Raw genomic sequence first — 17,266 nt, 5'->3', positions numbered from 1 at the left:
AGGTTTTCATTTTGATTTTATAGTCTTTGCCCGTGGGATCCATTCGTTTTTTAGTGATGAAAATATTGCATTAACAGATAATTACATAACAGGTCAAATATCATGAGATAAAGTAATCCTGAATAATGCTATAATATAGTTAATTGTGGCAGTAACCATGAACTAAAGTTTATTTAAAGGTCTGTTTCACTTAAGTAACTGTTGCAACAGTCCAGAAGACCCTAAGACCCCCACACATCCACAAAGCATCATGAGCCTTTTCTGTCTGCGTATTTTGTCCCACCGCTGCCAAAAGTAAACACAATTCAAATGTATTTTGCAACGCTGTGAGGACCCGAAACTCTCAGAAGTGTGTAATCTCAGACCACAGTGCTGGAGCCTGCATTCCTCTGCATCCCCTCATCCCCACACAGTGGCCTTATCTGCGTCTGAGCTTTATCTAGCCAACCTTTTATGTTCTAGCACTGACTGGAGGCAGACTTGATTGCCATTGGGGTGCAGTGCTCCAGGTACCGAGGCTGGCTTGCTGCAGATCAGCGGCCACCGATAACTAAAGCAGTCAGCAGGTTCTCCTCTGCTCTTGTGGTTAGGTGGCTCACTCTTGTTTTTTCACCTTCCTGGACATGTCATCCTTTCTCCGTCTGTGGAGATCTGTAACAGACCAAGATGCAGCCTGTGCATCACACACATGCTGACGCATACAATGGCACACACACACAGGCTGAGACAGACGCAAGTCATGACACTCACACATTAGCAAAGACAGACAAAATGTATGTCTGCAAACATACATGCATACATGCGCATAGATAAAGGTTTTAGCAGACAAACAATGATGCTTAATAGCACATATGTAAGCAGTTCATTTTATGCCATCCATCAAATGTCACTTTTCACAAAAAAAACAAAAAACAAAAACTTCTACACTGTCTCCAAAGCCTTAGGAATAACTCATTTTGCATATGTGTGGAAAAAAAATATAAATACAGCACAAATATATGCACAAGCTCTGGGGTTCTGTACCATGTGAAACTGCCAATTATGATATGCCAGAAAATGCAAGAGATCCCTCAGTCCATTCAGTGTCTATTACCTCTCCTCCTGTAAAGTCACCAATTCACTTCAATTATGTAGACAGTTTGCAGGTATTTACAGGTAAATGGTAAATTTTAGTGTTCTGAATCATATCTTTGCCTTGCATACTGCACAGACTGGGATGTCATGACTTCAGCAGGCAGCTGTAGCCACAGCTGACCCATTGTCAGCATGTCAGGCTAATAGGCTTCCTGTTAATTGCTGAAGTAGACACTCACTCACAAAGGGACTCTCCTGGCGGGAGGCGAAAGGCATAACCTGGACTTATTGCTCTGCCTGGACAAGTGGCTCCAGTTCCTGTGTGGAGGGCATGTTGAGACATGCACATCCTTGAGTTAGGTAACGTGGTCAGGATCCATGGGCTGCTGTGGGCAGGAGCTATGACTGCTGCTAACCAGCCAGTGCGAAACACAGGGGTGTGAGTTGTTTCACTTTGTTCTTATCTATTCTCTACATTCTGTTACTGAATGAAAAGCTGTTGGTCACTGTGATTTGTCAGAGGGGAAAATACAGATTAGTATTTCTTGAAGATAATTGGAGGATGTTTTCAGGTTGGAGGATGTTTTGAGTTAGCAGTGACTCACTGAATAACAAGAGGCATTTTTCGCCTTTTTTGATAAACGAGATGCGCATATGTTGCTGATGGGGCTGCTGAAGGTTGCTGTACCAGGCTGGATTGTGGAGAGGAAAATCTGACAACTTTGTTAAACAAAAAGCCATGGTTTGGCTTCTCTTGAGCAGCCATGTATTGTGACAGCAGTAGCACTTTTACAGTGTCAAACAGGCCAAGTTGACACTACCGGCATATCCTCACCATTGCTGGAGGACTATTTATTACTTCTGCCTGTGGTGACTCAAACCAGGCCTGCTACAAGAATACCCACAAGCCAGTGTGTACCGAGGTGGAACACAATTGCATGGATTGTTTATTAACATTGAGATCAGTGTTAAATGGAAAAGTACTAGATTTTAGTACCATTGTCCTTGCGCCACAAAATCTTATCTGCTTATCTGTGGCCAGCCGCGACTGCCGACATCTATTGTTGGCCCCAGACCCTAGAATCCCCACATCAAGCTGCTGGTCATTAATCAGTACCGGTCTCCTCTCTCCGTGCATTTGGTTGTCCCATCTTGCCTCGTCAACCTATTTCCAGGGCGCTCTTGTAATGTGGACATTTCGGGATCGGTGAAAGCCACTGAATATTTTCTGTGTGTAAGGCTTTCATCCCTCTTGTTTTTCATGCTCCTTTTTCATGCCCTGGCTGTGTGACTTGGTCCAAATCACATTGCCAGAGGAAACTGGGGGTAGTTTAAGTAGATTAGATGTTCATATGAACTATCCTCACAAAAAGTAAGAGAAAACATAGTAAACCACACAGAGATGTTCGTGGCCTGGTACTCACATGTTTGTGTTTGCAGAGAGCCTGCCAATGCCGTCAGAGATAAATGTATTGTAATTTCTTGCATTATATTTTTTTCCTCAGAGGCTTTTTTATGATGACTGTTATGGCACTTTTATGGTCTGTGTTGGTAAATGCTGTTATTTACACCCCCTCCCTGTAGGTTTCAGGGAGCTTTCAGTGTCAGCTTTGAAGCTACACTGTTAGTCTCTGGGCTTCTTGGTGTCAGAGTGCCTCAGCCCCGAATGCCAAGCATCTGTCATAAGCAACAGATAAGCTTGTCACTTTTCTGTAGCCACTGTGCTCCACAGATAACTCCTTTGTGGTGTCCAGAAACAGCATTTTCTGTAATGAACAATGAAGGGTTTCATGTTGGGAAGCTGGGGTTTGTAGAATAAAAGTGTGTGAATGCGTGTGTGTTTTTGTATGTTTGTGTGCTTGTGTATGTGTGTGTGTGTGTGTGTGTGTGTGTGTGTGTGTGTGTGTGTGATGTTTCAGCATGGGGGTGTCTCTCCACCTCTAAGAGCAGGCTGTCAGCTTTACTGTGCAGTGCCACTTTAACAAAGCAGTCTCATGGTGTTGTGCTTTATTGGAAGAGTGTGTGTAATTAGGCCATTCTCTCTATATAAATGTACAGGACTGTGTTAAGTTGCTTAGGATAACTACAGTTTCTGTAGAGCCCATTCAAAATCGCGCACTCTATTGTGTAGGATAATCAAGAGTGCTGACTTCCCAAGGTGTGACAGATCTGAACTTGTCTGTATTTATGTGAGTAGCATTACGTGGTTCATTTTATCATAATCATATCAAGTACTTGTCAGTTGTTATTAATTTGTGGTTGGACCACAACAGGAGGTTCTCTTCAGAAGATAAGAATCTGAAGACTTCAGCATACTGAGGTGTAAATAAAGCAGCTTTTTATGTTTGCTATAAAGCTTCATGGGAGTGTTTGATGTATTATATAACCTTGATTTTGTGACTGCACAATGAAACATTCATATTGTAATCCAGTAAGCAAAGTTCAGGTTTCCAAATGTAAGTAATGTTCTCTGTCTTATGCTCATACTCTTCTTCACCATCCATTCCCCTCCTCCTCCTCCACCTCATCATCATCATCACTGTCATCAACATCATCATCATCACCACTGTGTTTTCCTAATGTTTAATATTACTGAAAGAAAATAAAATACTATGGAATGAAGCCCAGTGAATTCTTCCTCATCTTCATTTTCTCTTGTGAAACTGCTTAAACTGTTGGTGACTTACAGTTAAAGTTATGAATGTTGATCATGTTAAGGTACAGACATCCTTGTGGACAGAGTAAGTAGTGAGCATGGAATGCTTGCATGCAGGGAGTGTCTAATATAATTATCCTGGGGATCGACCTGCTACACACCTGGGAGAACAGATAGAAAATTGGTGCATAGCGGCAGCAGCTATAGAATACTGTATTCATTTTTTTTTTACTCATGCTCATTAAAACACTGTATGTGCCACGTAAGTCATGTCGTCTATTGAGATTGTCAGTAACTGGGATTAATGGACCTATTTGTCAAGACCTTGATGGGTCTAAATCAAAACATGCCCTGGACAGAGTTCAGTTTCAAGGCCTTAAATCACCCAGCTCAATTCCATCCATCTGGTTCATTGACGGCCAGTGGAGCAGGGCAGTTTGCAACAACAGTAGTCCCCAAAGTGGAAGTTGCTCCTCCTGTCAGAAGGCAAAGATCAACTTTAATGACAGTCTGAACAGTGGAAATTTCTCATTTCAGAGTTAGAAGTGGATCAGGAACAGGCTAAGTATGTGAAGGTTGAAATGCCACTGAGACTGCTTGCAGAGTCATATCTGAGTGATACAGTACCTTTGAGGGAAAAACAGCTTTCAGCAGCCTTACGATTACCAGGAACATGAACACATAAACAGAAACATTGGTAAAGAGCAACAAATGGCCACATCGCTAAGGTTCTGGTAATTGCTCAGGACAAGTCGACGGAGCAGAGCTGTTTGAATTTTTTCAGAAACTGAAATCAAGCGGCCATGTGAAAAAGTTTTGAAGCCAAATGCTAGAACTGTACATTGTGTTCCCTGTGAGAGTTCCCTGGTGTATTTGTTTTTCACTAACCATGGTGCTTTTGATATTTTAAGGTGGTCCTACATGTGAGGCCCATCCAGTCCCTGCTGGTGCACCAAAAGCCCCTGGTCTTTGTGCTCAACTCTCCCCAGCCTGTGGTCTGGAAGCTGAGAACCAACAAGCTGGCCCCCCGCATCAGACGCACCTTCCATGTGAGTAAAACCATTTACATACCTCTCCACCAATACCTTGTTTCTCTTTTTCTCAATACAATACCATTCACATGCACTGCCATTTCCTTTCACATCTGTCTCATACGTATTTATAATCAAATGTCGCACAGCCTGGTAGGAAATGTAGGACACCAATTACATTCTGATACACTGAAGGATAAGTAGTTCAAAGGTTTTCACAGAATTTGACCTTTAAAAAGTCCACCCAGCTGAATCAACTGTTTTGTAAGCCAATATGGTGAACATTTCACAGAGAATCACTGTGCTAGCATCTTTGCTGACATTGCTGTAAGAGCAGATGATGAGGGTTCCAGAGGTTCCCAGTAGAGTGCAGCCTCCTTCCATGACATATTCCCCATCATTTAAAAACCCAAGCAATCACTGAGGATGGCTTACACAGCTACTAGAAGACATTGCTGACATCAAATTTTATGTTCAAGAACATGCTTTAAGAGTGGTTTAGAATCACAGCCACGATTAGGAAAGGGAGTCATTTTATGCATCTGTGTGCTGTGGTTTTCTGTTTTCATGACTGTACTGTGTGCCATTTCTTCCAGGAGTATAGTGGTACAGTGCCGGAAGAAGTGTAACTGTACAGATAAATATCTGAGATACTGAGATCAGCATTTCTGGTACCACACTCCCTGACATCATTGCAGTGTCCATACCTGATCTCTTCAAAGTTAGCAAATGTTTTGTTGTTTTGCTATTCATCAGACCATCAGCCTATAGGTAAGAAGGTATCAGAGTAGATGACTTCTAGTGATCTCATGCTCAACCACACTCTGAAAACCATTTGAAGTTGCTTGGGAAAAGGACACTGTGGGAAGAGTGGACTTTGGGCTTGCTAGGCCACTGACTATATTTAAGTGGAAGCCCAAGGGTCCTGGTTGTAAGACTTAATAAGAAAAGGAAAATGGGCTGGCCTGGATCTTTTGGCTCAAACCACTCTACTGCATGGGAAAATCTCTGCAAAGTAAGATCAAGAGGCCAGCCTGGATTACATTGATCATGGCAGTGACCTCTATAAACCAGACTATATGCTTCTATCTTACAACAGCCACTGTGTATACATGCATGTAGCTTGGGGTTTTCATGTGTATATTAATACTACCCTTTCAATGCATTTTTTGGGGGGTCTGCATTATTATTTCCATATGTAGTGCCATGTTGACACAATATTTCCACCTTCTTACTTCATGCATGCACAATCCCACCACGACATTGAGGCTCAAGGATACATACATATATAAAAGTTGGTGTTTATGGGAAAGAGATGTCCTGGTTAAAAGTGAACACAGTGATCTGTCAGTCAGACAGTCATTTGTATGGTTTAACTCGCATCACTTTTGTTTTGGGGTGTTTTGTCCATGCGTGCTTATCCCCTGAATTATTACGTATGTATGGAGGCAAAAGATGAGAAGTTTAAGTAATGACAGGCAATCTCTCTGTGGGCAAGACAAGGGGACTGAGAATCTTTGTGTGTTCTCCTGTCATATGAGATACAACATTACAACAGCTCTGGCCAGAGAGTGAAGCTGGGGCTTAGATGTATTGTTCAAAGAGAAGAGGCACACACGGTCTTTGGAGACAGCTCTCTGAAGGGGAGAGCTCCCCCAGGCCTGATACACTCACCCCAACGTTCTGAAAGGTCTACTGGCAGATTCTACTTAAAGGAGGGATTTTGGGAAAAGCATTTGTGGGCATTTGTGTCTCTATGTACTTTCACCTAAAAAAACACCCCGCAAAAACACAATTTTTAGAAGAACATAGATTCTTTATGACTATATGGATTTGCCACACAAATCATGCGTCATCATCCCAGAGCATCACAAACCCCCTTTAACAACTTGAAAATGAATCTCTGACTGTTTGAGTGGTTTGGCCTTTCTTTTCCTGGAAGGTATGCATCTCAGTTGTCCAATACTTTATGAAAAGGGTAAATATGAAGGATCATAAACAAGAGATATTTTTTTCTCTGGAGTAGACTTTGAAACTCTGTCTGTTTTAACTAACAGTTTTATCCCATAAACTGCAGTGAATATATGAACAAAAAGCACAAATAGCATGTTCTCTTTTTAAAGGAGCCATTTCCCATACAAACTAGGTGTAGTTTTAAAAACATAAATCCTCATGTGTTCATGTATTAAAATTAACTTTAAAGGCTAGTGATGGGGAGGTTTGTTAAACATGGCCTGTATTTGTGTGGTTGCAGACATAAAACAATCTGAACAACAGACATGATGTCTACACTTAGGCCTAATGTTGTGTATCTGTGTGACACTAAGTGCTATGACATTTAGTAATTTCTGAGTCCATAATGGACCAATTGTTAAACTGAAGCTTGTGTGCACAGTGTGGTTCATGTGTTTGAGTGACAGCTCCAACGGTCTCTCTGAGCGCTCAGTGCACTCGCAGGCTTATCCAGTGTAGCCGAGAGTGATAACTCAGAGCCCGGGAGCTGCATCTCTCCATTGATTTGCACATCTCAGGTATGTTCCACTGGGACACCTCATTAACATGCCACTGTGAAGCCCTAATGCAGAATAAAAAGACAGCGTAATGTAAGAGAAGACATCCAATACCTTCCATTGCCAGTGCTGTGTTGGCCTCAGATGATCTGCTTGCTCTGCCTCTTGCATTGTGGGGAGTGCTGCACTCTCTTTGGCTTCTGGGCTTCAGTAGAAAATATGTCTATGAACAGCATGCTTGCTCTATCAGCAGGTATAGACTTTGTAATGACAGTGAGCCTGCAGTTGCTAATCAACCTGAAATAATGCAACAGTGCGGTCCAAGCTGGCAAATGGAGATATAAGACAGCCATTCCTACTTCCCCTTGTTCGCACCGAGCAGAGCAGACGAAGCAAACAGGATGAAACATACCTATTTAGAATGTCATCAGGATGCCTTCTGTTAGGTCTTAGCACTTGGCGCAGGAACTTGCAGCCAGATCTCTTGGGCTCTTACTCTCATCAGAAGGCCAATTTCCTGTGGCAAATTAGTCCCAAAACAGTCCTGCCTGCCCTCATTTCCTGTGGATCCTCATCATCGTGTGGCAGGGCCCGGATTCACACATGGGCTGAGTCTGGATCAGGTTTAGGGTTTGTGCACAGACTGTTGGTATTGGCCGTCTACACCCATGTGCTTAAAATTCTCCATCAGTACAGTTTACTGTAAAACAAGGTCTGGAGCGTTCTGTGTTGCTCAGCTAGGCTGCTCGCCAGGGTAATGAAAGCATGAGAGAGGATGTTTTACAGAACATGGTCATTTTGAAAATGGCTCCAATCTAATTTCATTTACTCCAATTAAAATTAAGGAACAGACATTTTCAAGTCATTGCAGTTTGGAACTGAGTTTATACTGGGTTTATAATGTTGGGTTATCATGCCAGGTTCATCGTGACATCGTAATCTTGGAAAAAAGACTTTGAACTTGTATAACTGAGGTACACTGTAAAGAATGTTTGTTCTTTAGCATTTGCTGCTCTTTGGAGCCACGTTTCTGTTTTTATTACTGTTGGATCAACAGGGAAAGTTTCTCTGATTGGCAATTGAATACATAGTGGGCCAGTATTAGTTTTTGACAGAGATAGGTTAGGCTAGATAAGCCAGAGATAGGCTGTGTTGGGTAGACAGATGGTGTTGTTTTATATACAACATTTTTTTGCCATTATACAGGCACACAAGCATGTGTACTGCCAGGTCCATGCTAGCTATCTAGCCCAAGTGAATCAAATTTTCCTCAAACACATTTACCACATTAATTTCTGCAGTGCATGCCTTTATTAACTTAAGAATACAGTTGCCATTTGCTCCTGCCTTTAGCAATGTCATGTAATTTCTTAATGAAATATTTGTGCTCCTTCAGCCAAATTGTGTTGCTTAGTGAGCAGCCCAAGATTACAACACTGATAAGTGATATAAAGCTTTTGGCAGCTCTCCCTCTGCATTCTGCGCACATGGTATTATTATGTGGACACTGTTACGTGGGTACACCAGGAAACTACATTAAATTGTGCTTTTCAAAAGCCCTGGGCTGTGCAGGTAGCTGGGCAGCAGGCAGATGTTGTTTTTGACTTGAGAAGAAAAATGGTGTGATGCACAAGAAGTGAAAGTTTGGTCTTTTTTAGATGTGTTCTGCCAACTCTCCTGCACTTTAGTGACTGGCTACTGCAGATATTATGAAGCTTCTTGTAGAGACCATGCAAAGATTACTCTATGTGTTGAAAATGTTGCTTGAAATTTTTTGCTTTTTTTCTGGGTTATTAATTACATTAACCTTCTGCTGTGTTGTGTGCCCTGGATCATAAATTATGCTGCCACCTCCGTAGTGTGGGCCAGCAATATAATCATTGTTATATTGCAGATCTGAAGGGAACAAAAATGCCAGTTTTATATGATGTTCTCTTGCATTAAATATTCTTGTTTCTACCTTCCTTCATGTCTCATACCAACCCAAAACAGAAACACCTTCTCAACGTTTTTGTCATGGTACAAACTCATTAAAAGGTAAATGATGTGAATGGCTCATCCCATTTCCTATCTGTCATCTCAGCCCAACCAGGTAACATAGAAGTATATGGATCTGTGCAGGTCCAGTGCAGACTTTGTCACATGTGACAAGGATGTGTTTTGGGCCTGTATTTCTGTGTTTGATTTGTGATATAAAACAAGTCAGGAATAGCAGTATTAACCAAATATTTAACAAAAAACAAAATTTGCTTTAAAAGGAGCATCCAGTATTGATGAGCTCAAAACAACCTTACACATTTTCTTGGCATTCACTTACTGAAGTAATCTTAAAACTGGCAGTGGCCCCACATGAATTTGTTGGATATTAGTTCATATCCCAGAACTAGTCCAAAACTAATCTCTGTCTGGAGCTATTTGCTGCCAGAAGGGGGTAAGGTAAGATTTATTTATCTGGGAATAACCTGTTGTTAAGAAAGTTCACTGTAGTGTGCTGTCTCTTGCCTTTGCTCTCCATCTTTGCCCAGTGAAAGAGGAACATGAGTCATTGCAAAGAACTATACAGTTACCGCTGCTCTAAGCAGAGTCAGGAGTATGTACCTGTTTTCCTTATAGAGGCAATCATAAACCTCAGAGCACATCGGGAGACTCCTCCACAATGCTGTAAGAAGTATGCTCACATGAGCTGCTCTGTTGGTGCAACTTTTTCCATTCTCATCTCTAGAGGGAATGTGTTCACAACATTTCTGTGTCAGTTTGAAGAGGGGTGTTTGACAGTCCATGAACAAACTAGGAGCTTGAAAGTTCCCTGGAGTAAGTTTTATAACCCTTTTACTAAGTATTGCAAAGTTTTTGGTTGGACATAACAGCTACATGGCATATAAAAAAGCTGATTTTCAGATGCTCCGCACTGTATGTCCAATCAATACATTGTCAGGGTTTAAAACTGTCGGGGTGGAACCAGCAGCTTTTCTTTCATGCTTTAAATTGCGAACTTGGAAGCTGGACCTTCTTTGTATAATGGATTAACAAGAATAGTGGCAAGTGTGTTTAGTTAGTATTGTGAATCACCATTGTGCATCTACACAGCAACATCATGTTAAGTGACAGGAATAGTTCTGCAATGCTTTCTGGGAGCAAAAGCATTTTCTTTGCTTTAGGTTTTAGGAGGATGTCATATTTCTTTTGCATGGTGTATTAGAGTGTTGTTGCAGTTAAACTGTATGGGAATAATGCGTTTTTCCATGAGCTTTCAAGTCCTAATGTAAACATTACACACCCCATTTTATGGTATTTAGTACTGTTAAATAATTATGACCCATCTGCTCCTCTGTTAAACTGACATGGGGTGAAGATAGACGTAATACCGCTTCAGCAAACAGGTCTGAGTTCAAGAAGGAACCCCAGAGTGAGTGTAGACTCCCCTCTCACATTTACATTTTAAATTCTTGAGGTTTCAAATGAAAAACAAGGCCCAGAGTTTTTGAGGCTTTTCTTTCCAATTGTTCTAGACTAATTACAGTCTTATTCCTGCAATTAAATGTATAAATTTGCGGTGTTTGGCTGGGGATCCTATAAAAACTCGACCCCTCACCTCATGCCCAACAAGCTGTGGTTTTCAGACACTTCAAGGCACTGAAGTGTGGTATGTGCTGTGTGTCCCTGGGCTTTCTCCCCCTCCCCATGACAGAATGTGATAATGCTAAATAAAGGTCTGCCTAAAGCTGTGTTTTGTTATCTCTTTTTATTGCCGTTGACGAGAGTTCCAGGAACACCAAGGGGATCAGCCAAAGGTTGGGCAGATGTTCCACACCAAGGCAGATGTGGCACATAGAGCATGATTTAGACTTCAGGCTTCGGGGTTGTGAGGTTTTGTTCCTGGTCGTGAGCTTCTTTATTTCACTGTATGCCCAAAGTTGCTATGCAGAATCCAAAATTGCATGCAGAGCGCAGAGTGAATGCAGAGTGCAACTACAGAACGGAGGTGTGTGTAATTAAATGGATTTAACTTTAGGGACTGAACTCACCATTAAGGAGAATTTGATGAATTTGATGTTTCTCATTGAACACACGGCTCATGTTGTAAGATATGATAAGAGGGGAAAAAACAAGATGGGAAATATAATCAGGTAGGCTGTGTAGACCCTGTGCTGGTGCTGTGCTGTGTACAGTGGGTTTCACAACTCATGCAAACATTTATCTCTCTGAAGTAAAGCAATGGGTTAAGCCTTGTTAGGAGCCAAAGAGGAGGCCCTAGCCAAGTGCCCCTGCCAAAGAACAAACTTCATCCAGAGTCTTGCACACATTTTAAGACCCCATTTTTTAGTCTACATCTCATAACTATTTTTTTACTCTCTGGCATTTTCATAGCTGTGTTTTCATGTACGCCCCATTCTTGTCAGGCTTGGACATTGAGTTATAGAGTTGTCAATTAGTATTCAAAATCCAGAATCATATGCATCGAAGCTGTAGATAATTTAACCATTGTTTTGTGAGTGTATGCACAGGGTACATGTGCACATATGCACATACATTGGCTGACAGCTGGCTGGCTTTGACGTTAGACTGTGTAGGCTGAGCGTACATACAGAGGTGAAAAAGGACTGTAGCAGTGTGGTTTTCCAATGTGTGCTCTTTGCGGCAGTGTGTTCACTGTGCTGCAGATGAGCTGTACGTGTTTTATCACTTAAACTAAATGAATATGAAGGGTCTGTGGGTGTGTTGTCTGTGAGATGTGGACCAGTACAGAGCTGGCCATTTTGAGTATGTGGTGTTTCTGATGACACTTACTATTGCGTTGCCTGCACATTGGAGACTCAATACTGTATTATGTAAGATGACCATGTGTGAACATTTCAGGCTGCTTTGAAGCAATGAATAAGATAGAGTGTGAAATATACATTTTTAGCATAGCCAGAGGTTTACTATTAGAGTTTCTGACATGTTAGTCTTTTTTCTATGGCAGTCAACTACCTACATGGTACCTGTAAACCTACAGGAACATGTTGATAGAATGCTGATGCTGCAATTAATGTGGATGTCACTCATCTTATAATTTTCAACCCTAATTCTAGAGCAAGATTTGATCAGGAAAACACTGGCTCACCATTAAAAATATCACCTTGCAGTAAGGCATTGTGAATTTGGGTATGTGTTAATAAACCACAATCAGCATTGCTCAGGTGCACACCTCCAAAGTTCAGTGAAATGCTTCCAAGGCAGAAAAATATCACTTGTATCTATATGTTGGTTAACTTACCTATTAGCTTTGAAAAACACTTTTTATCTTTGTAGCCATCTTTTTCTATCTACCACATGGAAGCAGCATAGTGCTGTTGCTGTGATATCAATATTGAATAGATACGAGTGGCATTTTTTTCCCCTGGAAGCATTTCACATGGCCTCGGAAAACTGGAGGTGTGCCCCCACATCAAGTATGACTAAAGGGAAAAAAATACGGGAAGAAACCTAATGCCACATACTGGGGATAGCTGTTATTGCACTAAAAATAGCTATTCGATATATCGTGACGGCTATACCACCCAGCCCTACCTTAGAGGAGGGGTCATTGTTGGAGGCTCTGAAGATGAAAGGGCCATACAGGCCAATGAGGAGACTGGTCAGTTTTATACATCTGCCAGCAGTCATTGCTGTTGTTAGGGCGGGTTACTGCTGTGATTAATGTCTCCCTCCAACTGCCTACACCAATTCAAAAATGAAAGGAAAATGCGATCTCTTGGGGCTGATTTACAATAGTGGTAACGGTTTCTTGTTTTTTTTTGCCCTGGCTAGGTATCAGAGGGCTCGGAGATCCAGTTTGAGTCAGGGAATTTCTCCCTTTTCTGTGAGGTCCGGAAGGAGACCCTCCCCTATGGCAATGAGCACCTCCTGACTTGGGCTCAAAAGAAGTACCATGCTGTCACCTCCTTCTCCGAGCTCAAGGTTGCCCAGGACGTCTACATCAAAGTTGGTGAAGGTATGTGGGCCTTGCTGGGAAAGCTTGTGGGAAAGTTGGGAAACTGGCTCCTGCTGGCCCCACCACTGGCCCCACATGGCCATTGAGATGCCTGGGGAGAATTTTGCACAGATCCCACAAGGTGTGTATTTATGTAACACATCACAGACCTTATGTCGGAGTAACCCCTTATCCACACTCAATAATTCATTCTCACTGAAGACCAGTGACAGTTTCCCATGGTTGTAGGCACTAAAGTAATAAAGCAAATTTTGAGAAATAGACAGAACGCACCTTTTGGGTTCTGCCGGCTATCCTTCAAATCCATAGTAAGGAAAACAGAGACTTTGCCCTCTCTCTCTCTCTCTCTCTCTCGCTCTCTCTCTCTCATTATGCTTTCAGCTAGCTAGCATGTCACGCTTCTCTTTGACAAGGTGCCCAAAAGCAATGGAGTGAGGTATAGTTTACTGATGGAAATGTGTATAAAGATTTTTCAAGAGGTGGTGGATAGCTGCTCTGTGTAGATCTGTGTCTGGGCGAGCCATCAGGCTTACTTATTACAGGCTGATGCAAAGAGAAAGAGATGGGAGAGAGGCGGCCAGGCAGATGGATAAGATTTTGCCAGCAAAATGCCAGCAAGTGTGGTGTTATTGAACTCAAACAACAGCCCCATTTAATCAAACTTAGTAATATGGGCTCCTTTGCCTTTAGCTAAATTATATTTGCCACAGAGGGAAAGAGGCTTGTTTTCAAAGAAAACAGCTGAGGTAAAGAAAGTCTGATTCCTTGCTATTCCATTCTTTAATCTCAAAATGTCATAAAATTGAATGGAAGGGCCTTTACCCACTTCATACCTAGGGAAGACCACATTTGTGTGGATTTTATAACAAACTGTGGAGTGCACTATATTGTACTAGCAAATGTAAGCTGTTTCTAGATTAGGGCAAGCACGCTGTCGGGAGTAAGGTGAAGCATATGGAGCACCCCATGCTCCAGGGCTCCTGATAGCAGAGAGAGAGCAGAGGCGTTGTTTGATGTGAAGGAGAAGATGTAGCATGCTCTTTGGGGACAAGGAAGGATTGATCTGCAAATGTGCTTCACAAAGGGCCAGTCATGGCACCCTCATGTCTCTCCATCACTCCAATCTTTTGGTTCCATGGTGTGGATTGACCAATGAGACTAGTCGAAACCCTGTGTTATGCCTACAACAAGACAGATATCAGATTTTTTCTAAGGCAGCACCATTCACAAGATTTTTGCTTGAATCCAGATCAGCCAGGAAGGTGTAGAAGGAAAGGTGCCATCCTCTAAATGTATACATAATGTGTTGTTCTCTCTTCAGGAACAGACGCAGCTAATAAGGAAGCACCTACCGTCTGTTTTCTCTGAGTTGGAAAAGGCAGGCATAAGTTTCGTGTTCTGTAAAAGAACAAAGAGGTTGCTGGTTTGTGTTTATGGCAATGATTAACTTAAATAACTATAGAAAGCATAATAATGCTATGAAGCTATAAAGCATAATCATGTTCTTAAACACAGTGGCTGTTTCTCAATTGTATTTTAGCACTACAGTATGTGTGCATATTACTGTGGTCTGCCATGTTTAGGTATATCATGGTTCTCAGGTACTTTAGAAATGTATGGAATTATAGAGGTCATTATAAAAATTTTTGGATAGTATGGGCAACTATGTATGTTTTTATCTATGAAACAATTCAGACTCCCGCTTTAACTTCCGGGCTGGCTTTTGTCAAGTAAAGGTTAGATCATCATGGTCCTGACAGAGTTCTGTGGGTTTGAATTCTGGGAATCTGGTCTTGAAGCGTTGAGTAGTTTCTTTATCAGGATTTGTCAATTTAAAAGGTAATTCCAAGTTTTTTTTTCCAGATGTCCTTAAGCATTACAGCCCTAAGGGCTTCCACCAAGTGCTGGCTGAGTGGTAACACTGACACCAAATTCTTTTAGATCCTGTGTTTTCTGACACATGCAAGATCGACAAAAAGTTCTTGTCCCTGAACTACCTGGCTAGCTACGTGCAGCCACAGCCATCAAAGGGGTGTGTCCTATCAGGCCCCACCCAAGATAAAGAAGTTCATATCATCGAGCTACAGGCCCCCAACTCCAGCAGGTGAGCTGACCATCAGAACCAAAATTTTTTTCCAGACCTGATCAGGAGTCTTGGGAGATGTGTGGACCTTAGTCTTAACTGAACCCAGAGCTGTGAAACCTCCTGCAGTCTTGCTAGTGTCACTGATCCAAGCCTAAAATGTGTTATTTTACATTCTTGTTCTTGTACATTTTACAAGCAAACCATTTATTTAAATAGCTGGAGGCAATTCTTTGACATAATTTCAGGTTTGAATAACAATTACAGGCTAAAAATTTGAAACACAAATTTGGAGAACAATGTTGCTGCTCCTCTCCAATTTGAAAATCTTTATGTTTGAGCTCCTTGGATATGACAAATCCAGACACCTCCCACTCCAATAATATAGTTTATCCAGAGCACATTTCAGGAGTTCCAGTTTGTGTGGTGAATGTTTGTGAACTGTCTTAGCAGTTATGTCAGTTGTATGACGTGTTTGGGGGGCTCCTCTCTGGTCAAATCTCTAGACTCATGGTTCAGCGATGTGTGAAAAAATGTTGAAATCTCTGTGTCAGATCCTTTGAAACCTTGGGTTCACATTCTGGACAGTAACATGAACAGCAATATTTTAACTTTGGACATGGGGGATACCTTGTTCCCACCCCACCTCTTTCTCACACTGAAGCTGAAGACTGTAACTGCCTGAGGGGTCTCAGAAGAGACTCAGCTCAAAAAACATGCTCTATGACACTGGCACAGAGGGAATGTGGTGGCTGTGTTGGATAAAAGCAGCGTTTTTGGGCTGTAGCAGTAAGCGGTCTGCTGTGCGCATGTACTCTTTTCTTGGGATGACATCCAGCTTATTAATCAGTTGGCTAGACATGGGAGACATGATAGTATGGAAGAAGTTTGATAAATGCACAGTGCAATCCAGTGTTTTATGGTTTTCTCTCTCATGCTCTTTCTTTCACTCCTTCTTTCACCCTCATTTGAAAACAGTGCATTCCAGGTGGACGTGGTTGTGGACATCCGGCCCCTGGATGTGGATGGGCACCTGCACCGTGACCTGGTACTCCTGCTCAAGTGTGAGAAGTCTGTCAACTGGGTGATCAAGTCCCACCGCATTGTAGGCAAGCTAGACATCCTGGTGCGTGGCACTGCAAGCACTTCGTATGACCTTTCTGTGTTGGGGGCTTGTTTAAACTCCAAACACTGATGCCTGTGTTATTCAATGTTTTTGTTTCTTATTCTTCCCTGCCAATTATTATCAAGGCACTTACTCTGTGGAGACAGACAGATAGATACACCGTCAGGCAAGCAGACAAATACCACCAGTATATTAGCATCCACATGGTACTGCTTTACATGACAGCTCTCACCTACAGGTTGGTCACATTTGAAAGCCATGAAGCTGTACCTGGTGTCTGACTGCTGTAAGGAAGTGGGCACTGTGAAATGTCGTGTGACAACCCGGGTCTTTTCACCAAATTAAAAAAGTGTGTGTGTGGAGGGTGGTGGGGGAGTGCACAGACTTTACAAAGGCCAAAGTTGCCAGATTATTTTTCTTGTGTACTCAGCTGAACTCATTCGTCATCCGTCAAACCATGAGTTATGAACACTGCTGGCTCCAAGCACACTCCAGCTTGTTTTTCAGACTCTGGACCAGAGTGCTGTGCAATGTTCCCGCTGAGTCTTTCAGTTCAGGAAAAAAAAAAGCTTTATTTTGTTTTTCCTTTGCCCTTTTTTCCACGGGAACCCATTTATATGTCAGGTTCTCCTGTCAGTACAACTTTCAAAAGCTTCAAAAGGAGAATTAGGTAGAATAACAAATCAGTTGTCATGAAACTTTTCTGACATTTATGATATTTCTGGCATACAAAATTAATGATAATAATCTGTTCTCAAGCGTGAAGCAGCATTTTTTTCATTATAGTCATTTAAGAGTGTGAGAGTCATTTT

General features: G+C 42.0%; 1 protein-coding gene across 5 annotated transcripts in view; it reads left to right on the top strand.

The window, feature by feature from the left end:
- Positions 1-17,266, top strand: part of LOC118773315 (transforming growth factor beta receptor type 3-like) — a 66,648-nt gene that overhangs the window by 30,900 nt on the left and 18,482 nt on the right. For all 5 annotated transcript variants that reach the window (XM_036522186.1, XM_036522188.1, XM_036522187.1 and 2 more), the window contains exons 4-7: positions 4,642-4,779; positions 13,062-13,245; positions 15,187-15,349; positions 16,307-16,454. In XM_036522186.1, coding sequence (XP_036378079.1) covers positions 4,642-4,779; positions 13,062-13,245; positions 15,187-15,349; positions 16,307-16,454 — 633 coding nt within the window. The remainder of the gene's footprint in view (positions 1-4,641; positions 4,780-13,061; positions 13,246-15,186; positions 15,350-16,306; positions 16,455-17,266) is intronic.

Source organism: Megalops cyprinoides, chromosome 2, assembly GCF_013368585.1.
Source record: "Megalops cyprinoides isolate fMegCyp1 chromosome 2, fMegCyp1.pri, whole genome shotgun sequence".
In the NCBI taxonomy this organism is placed as follows: Eukaryota; Metazoa; Chordata; class Actinopteri; order Elopiformes; family Megalopidae; genus Megalops; species Megalops cyprinoides.
This window is presented reverse-complemented; position numbering and strand designations above follow the sequence as displayed.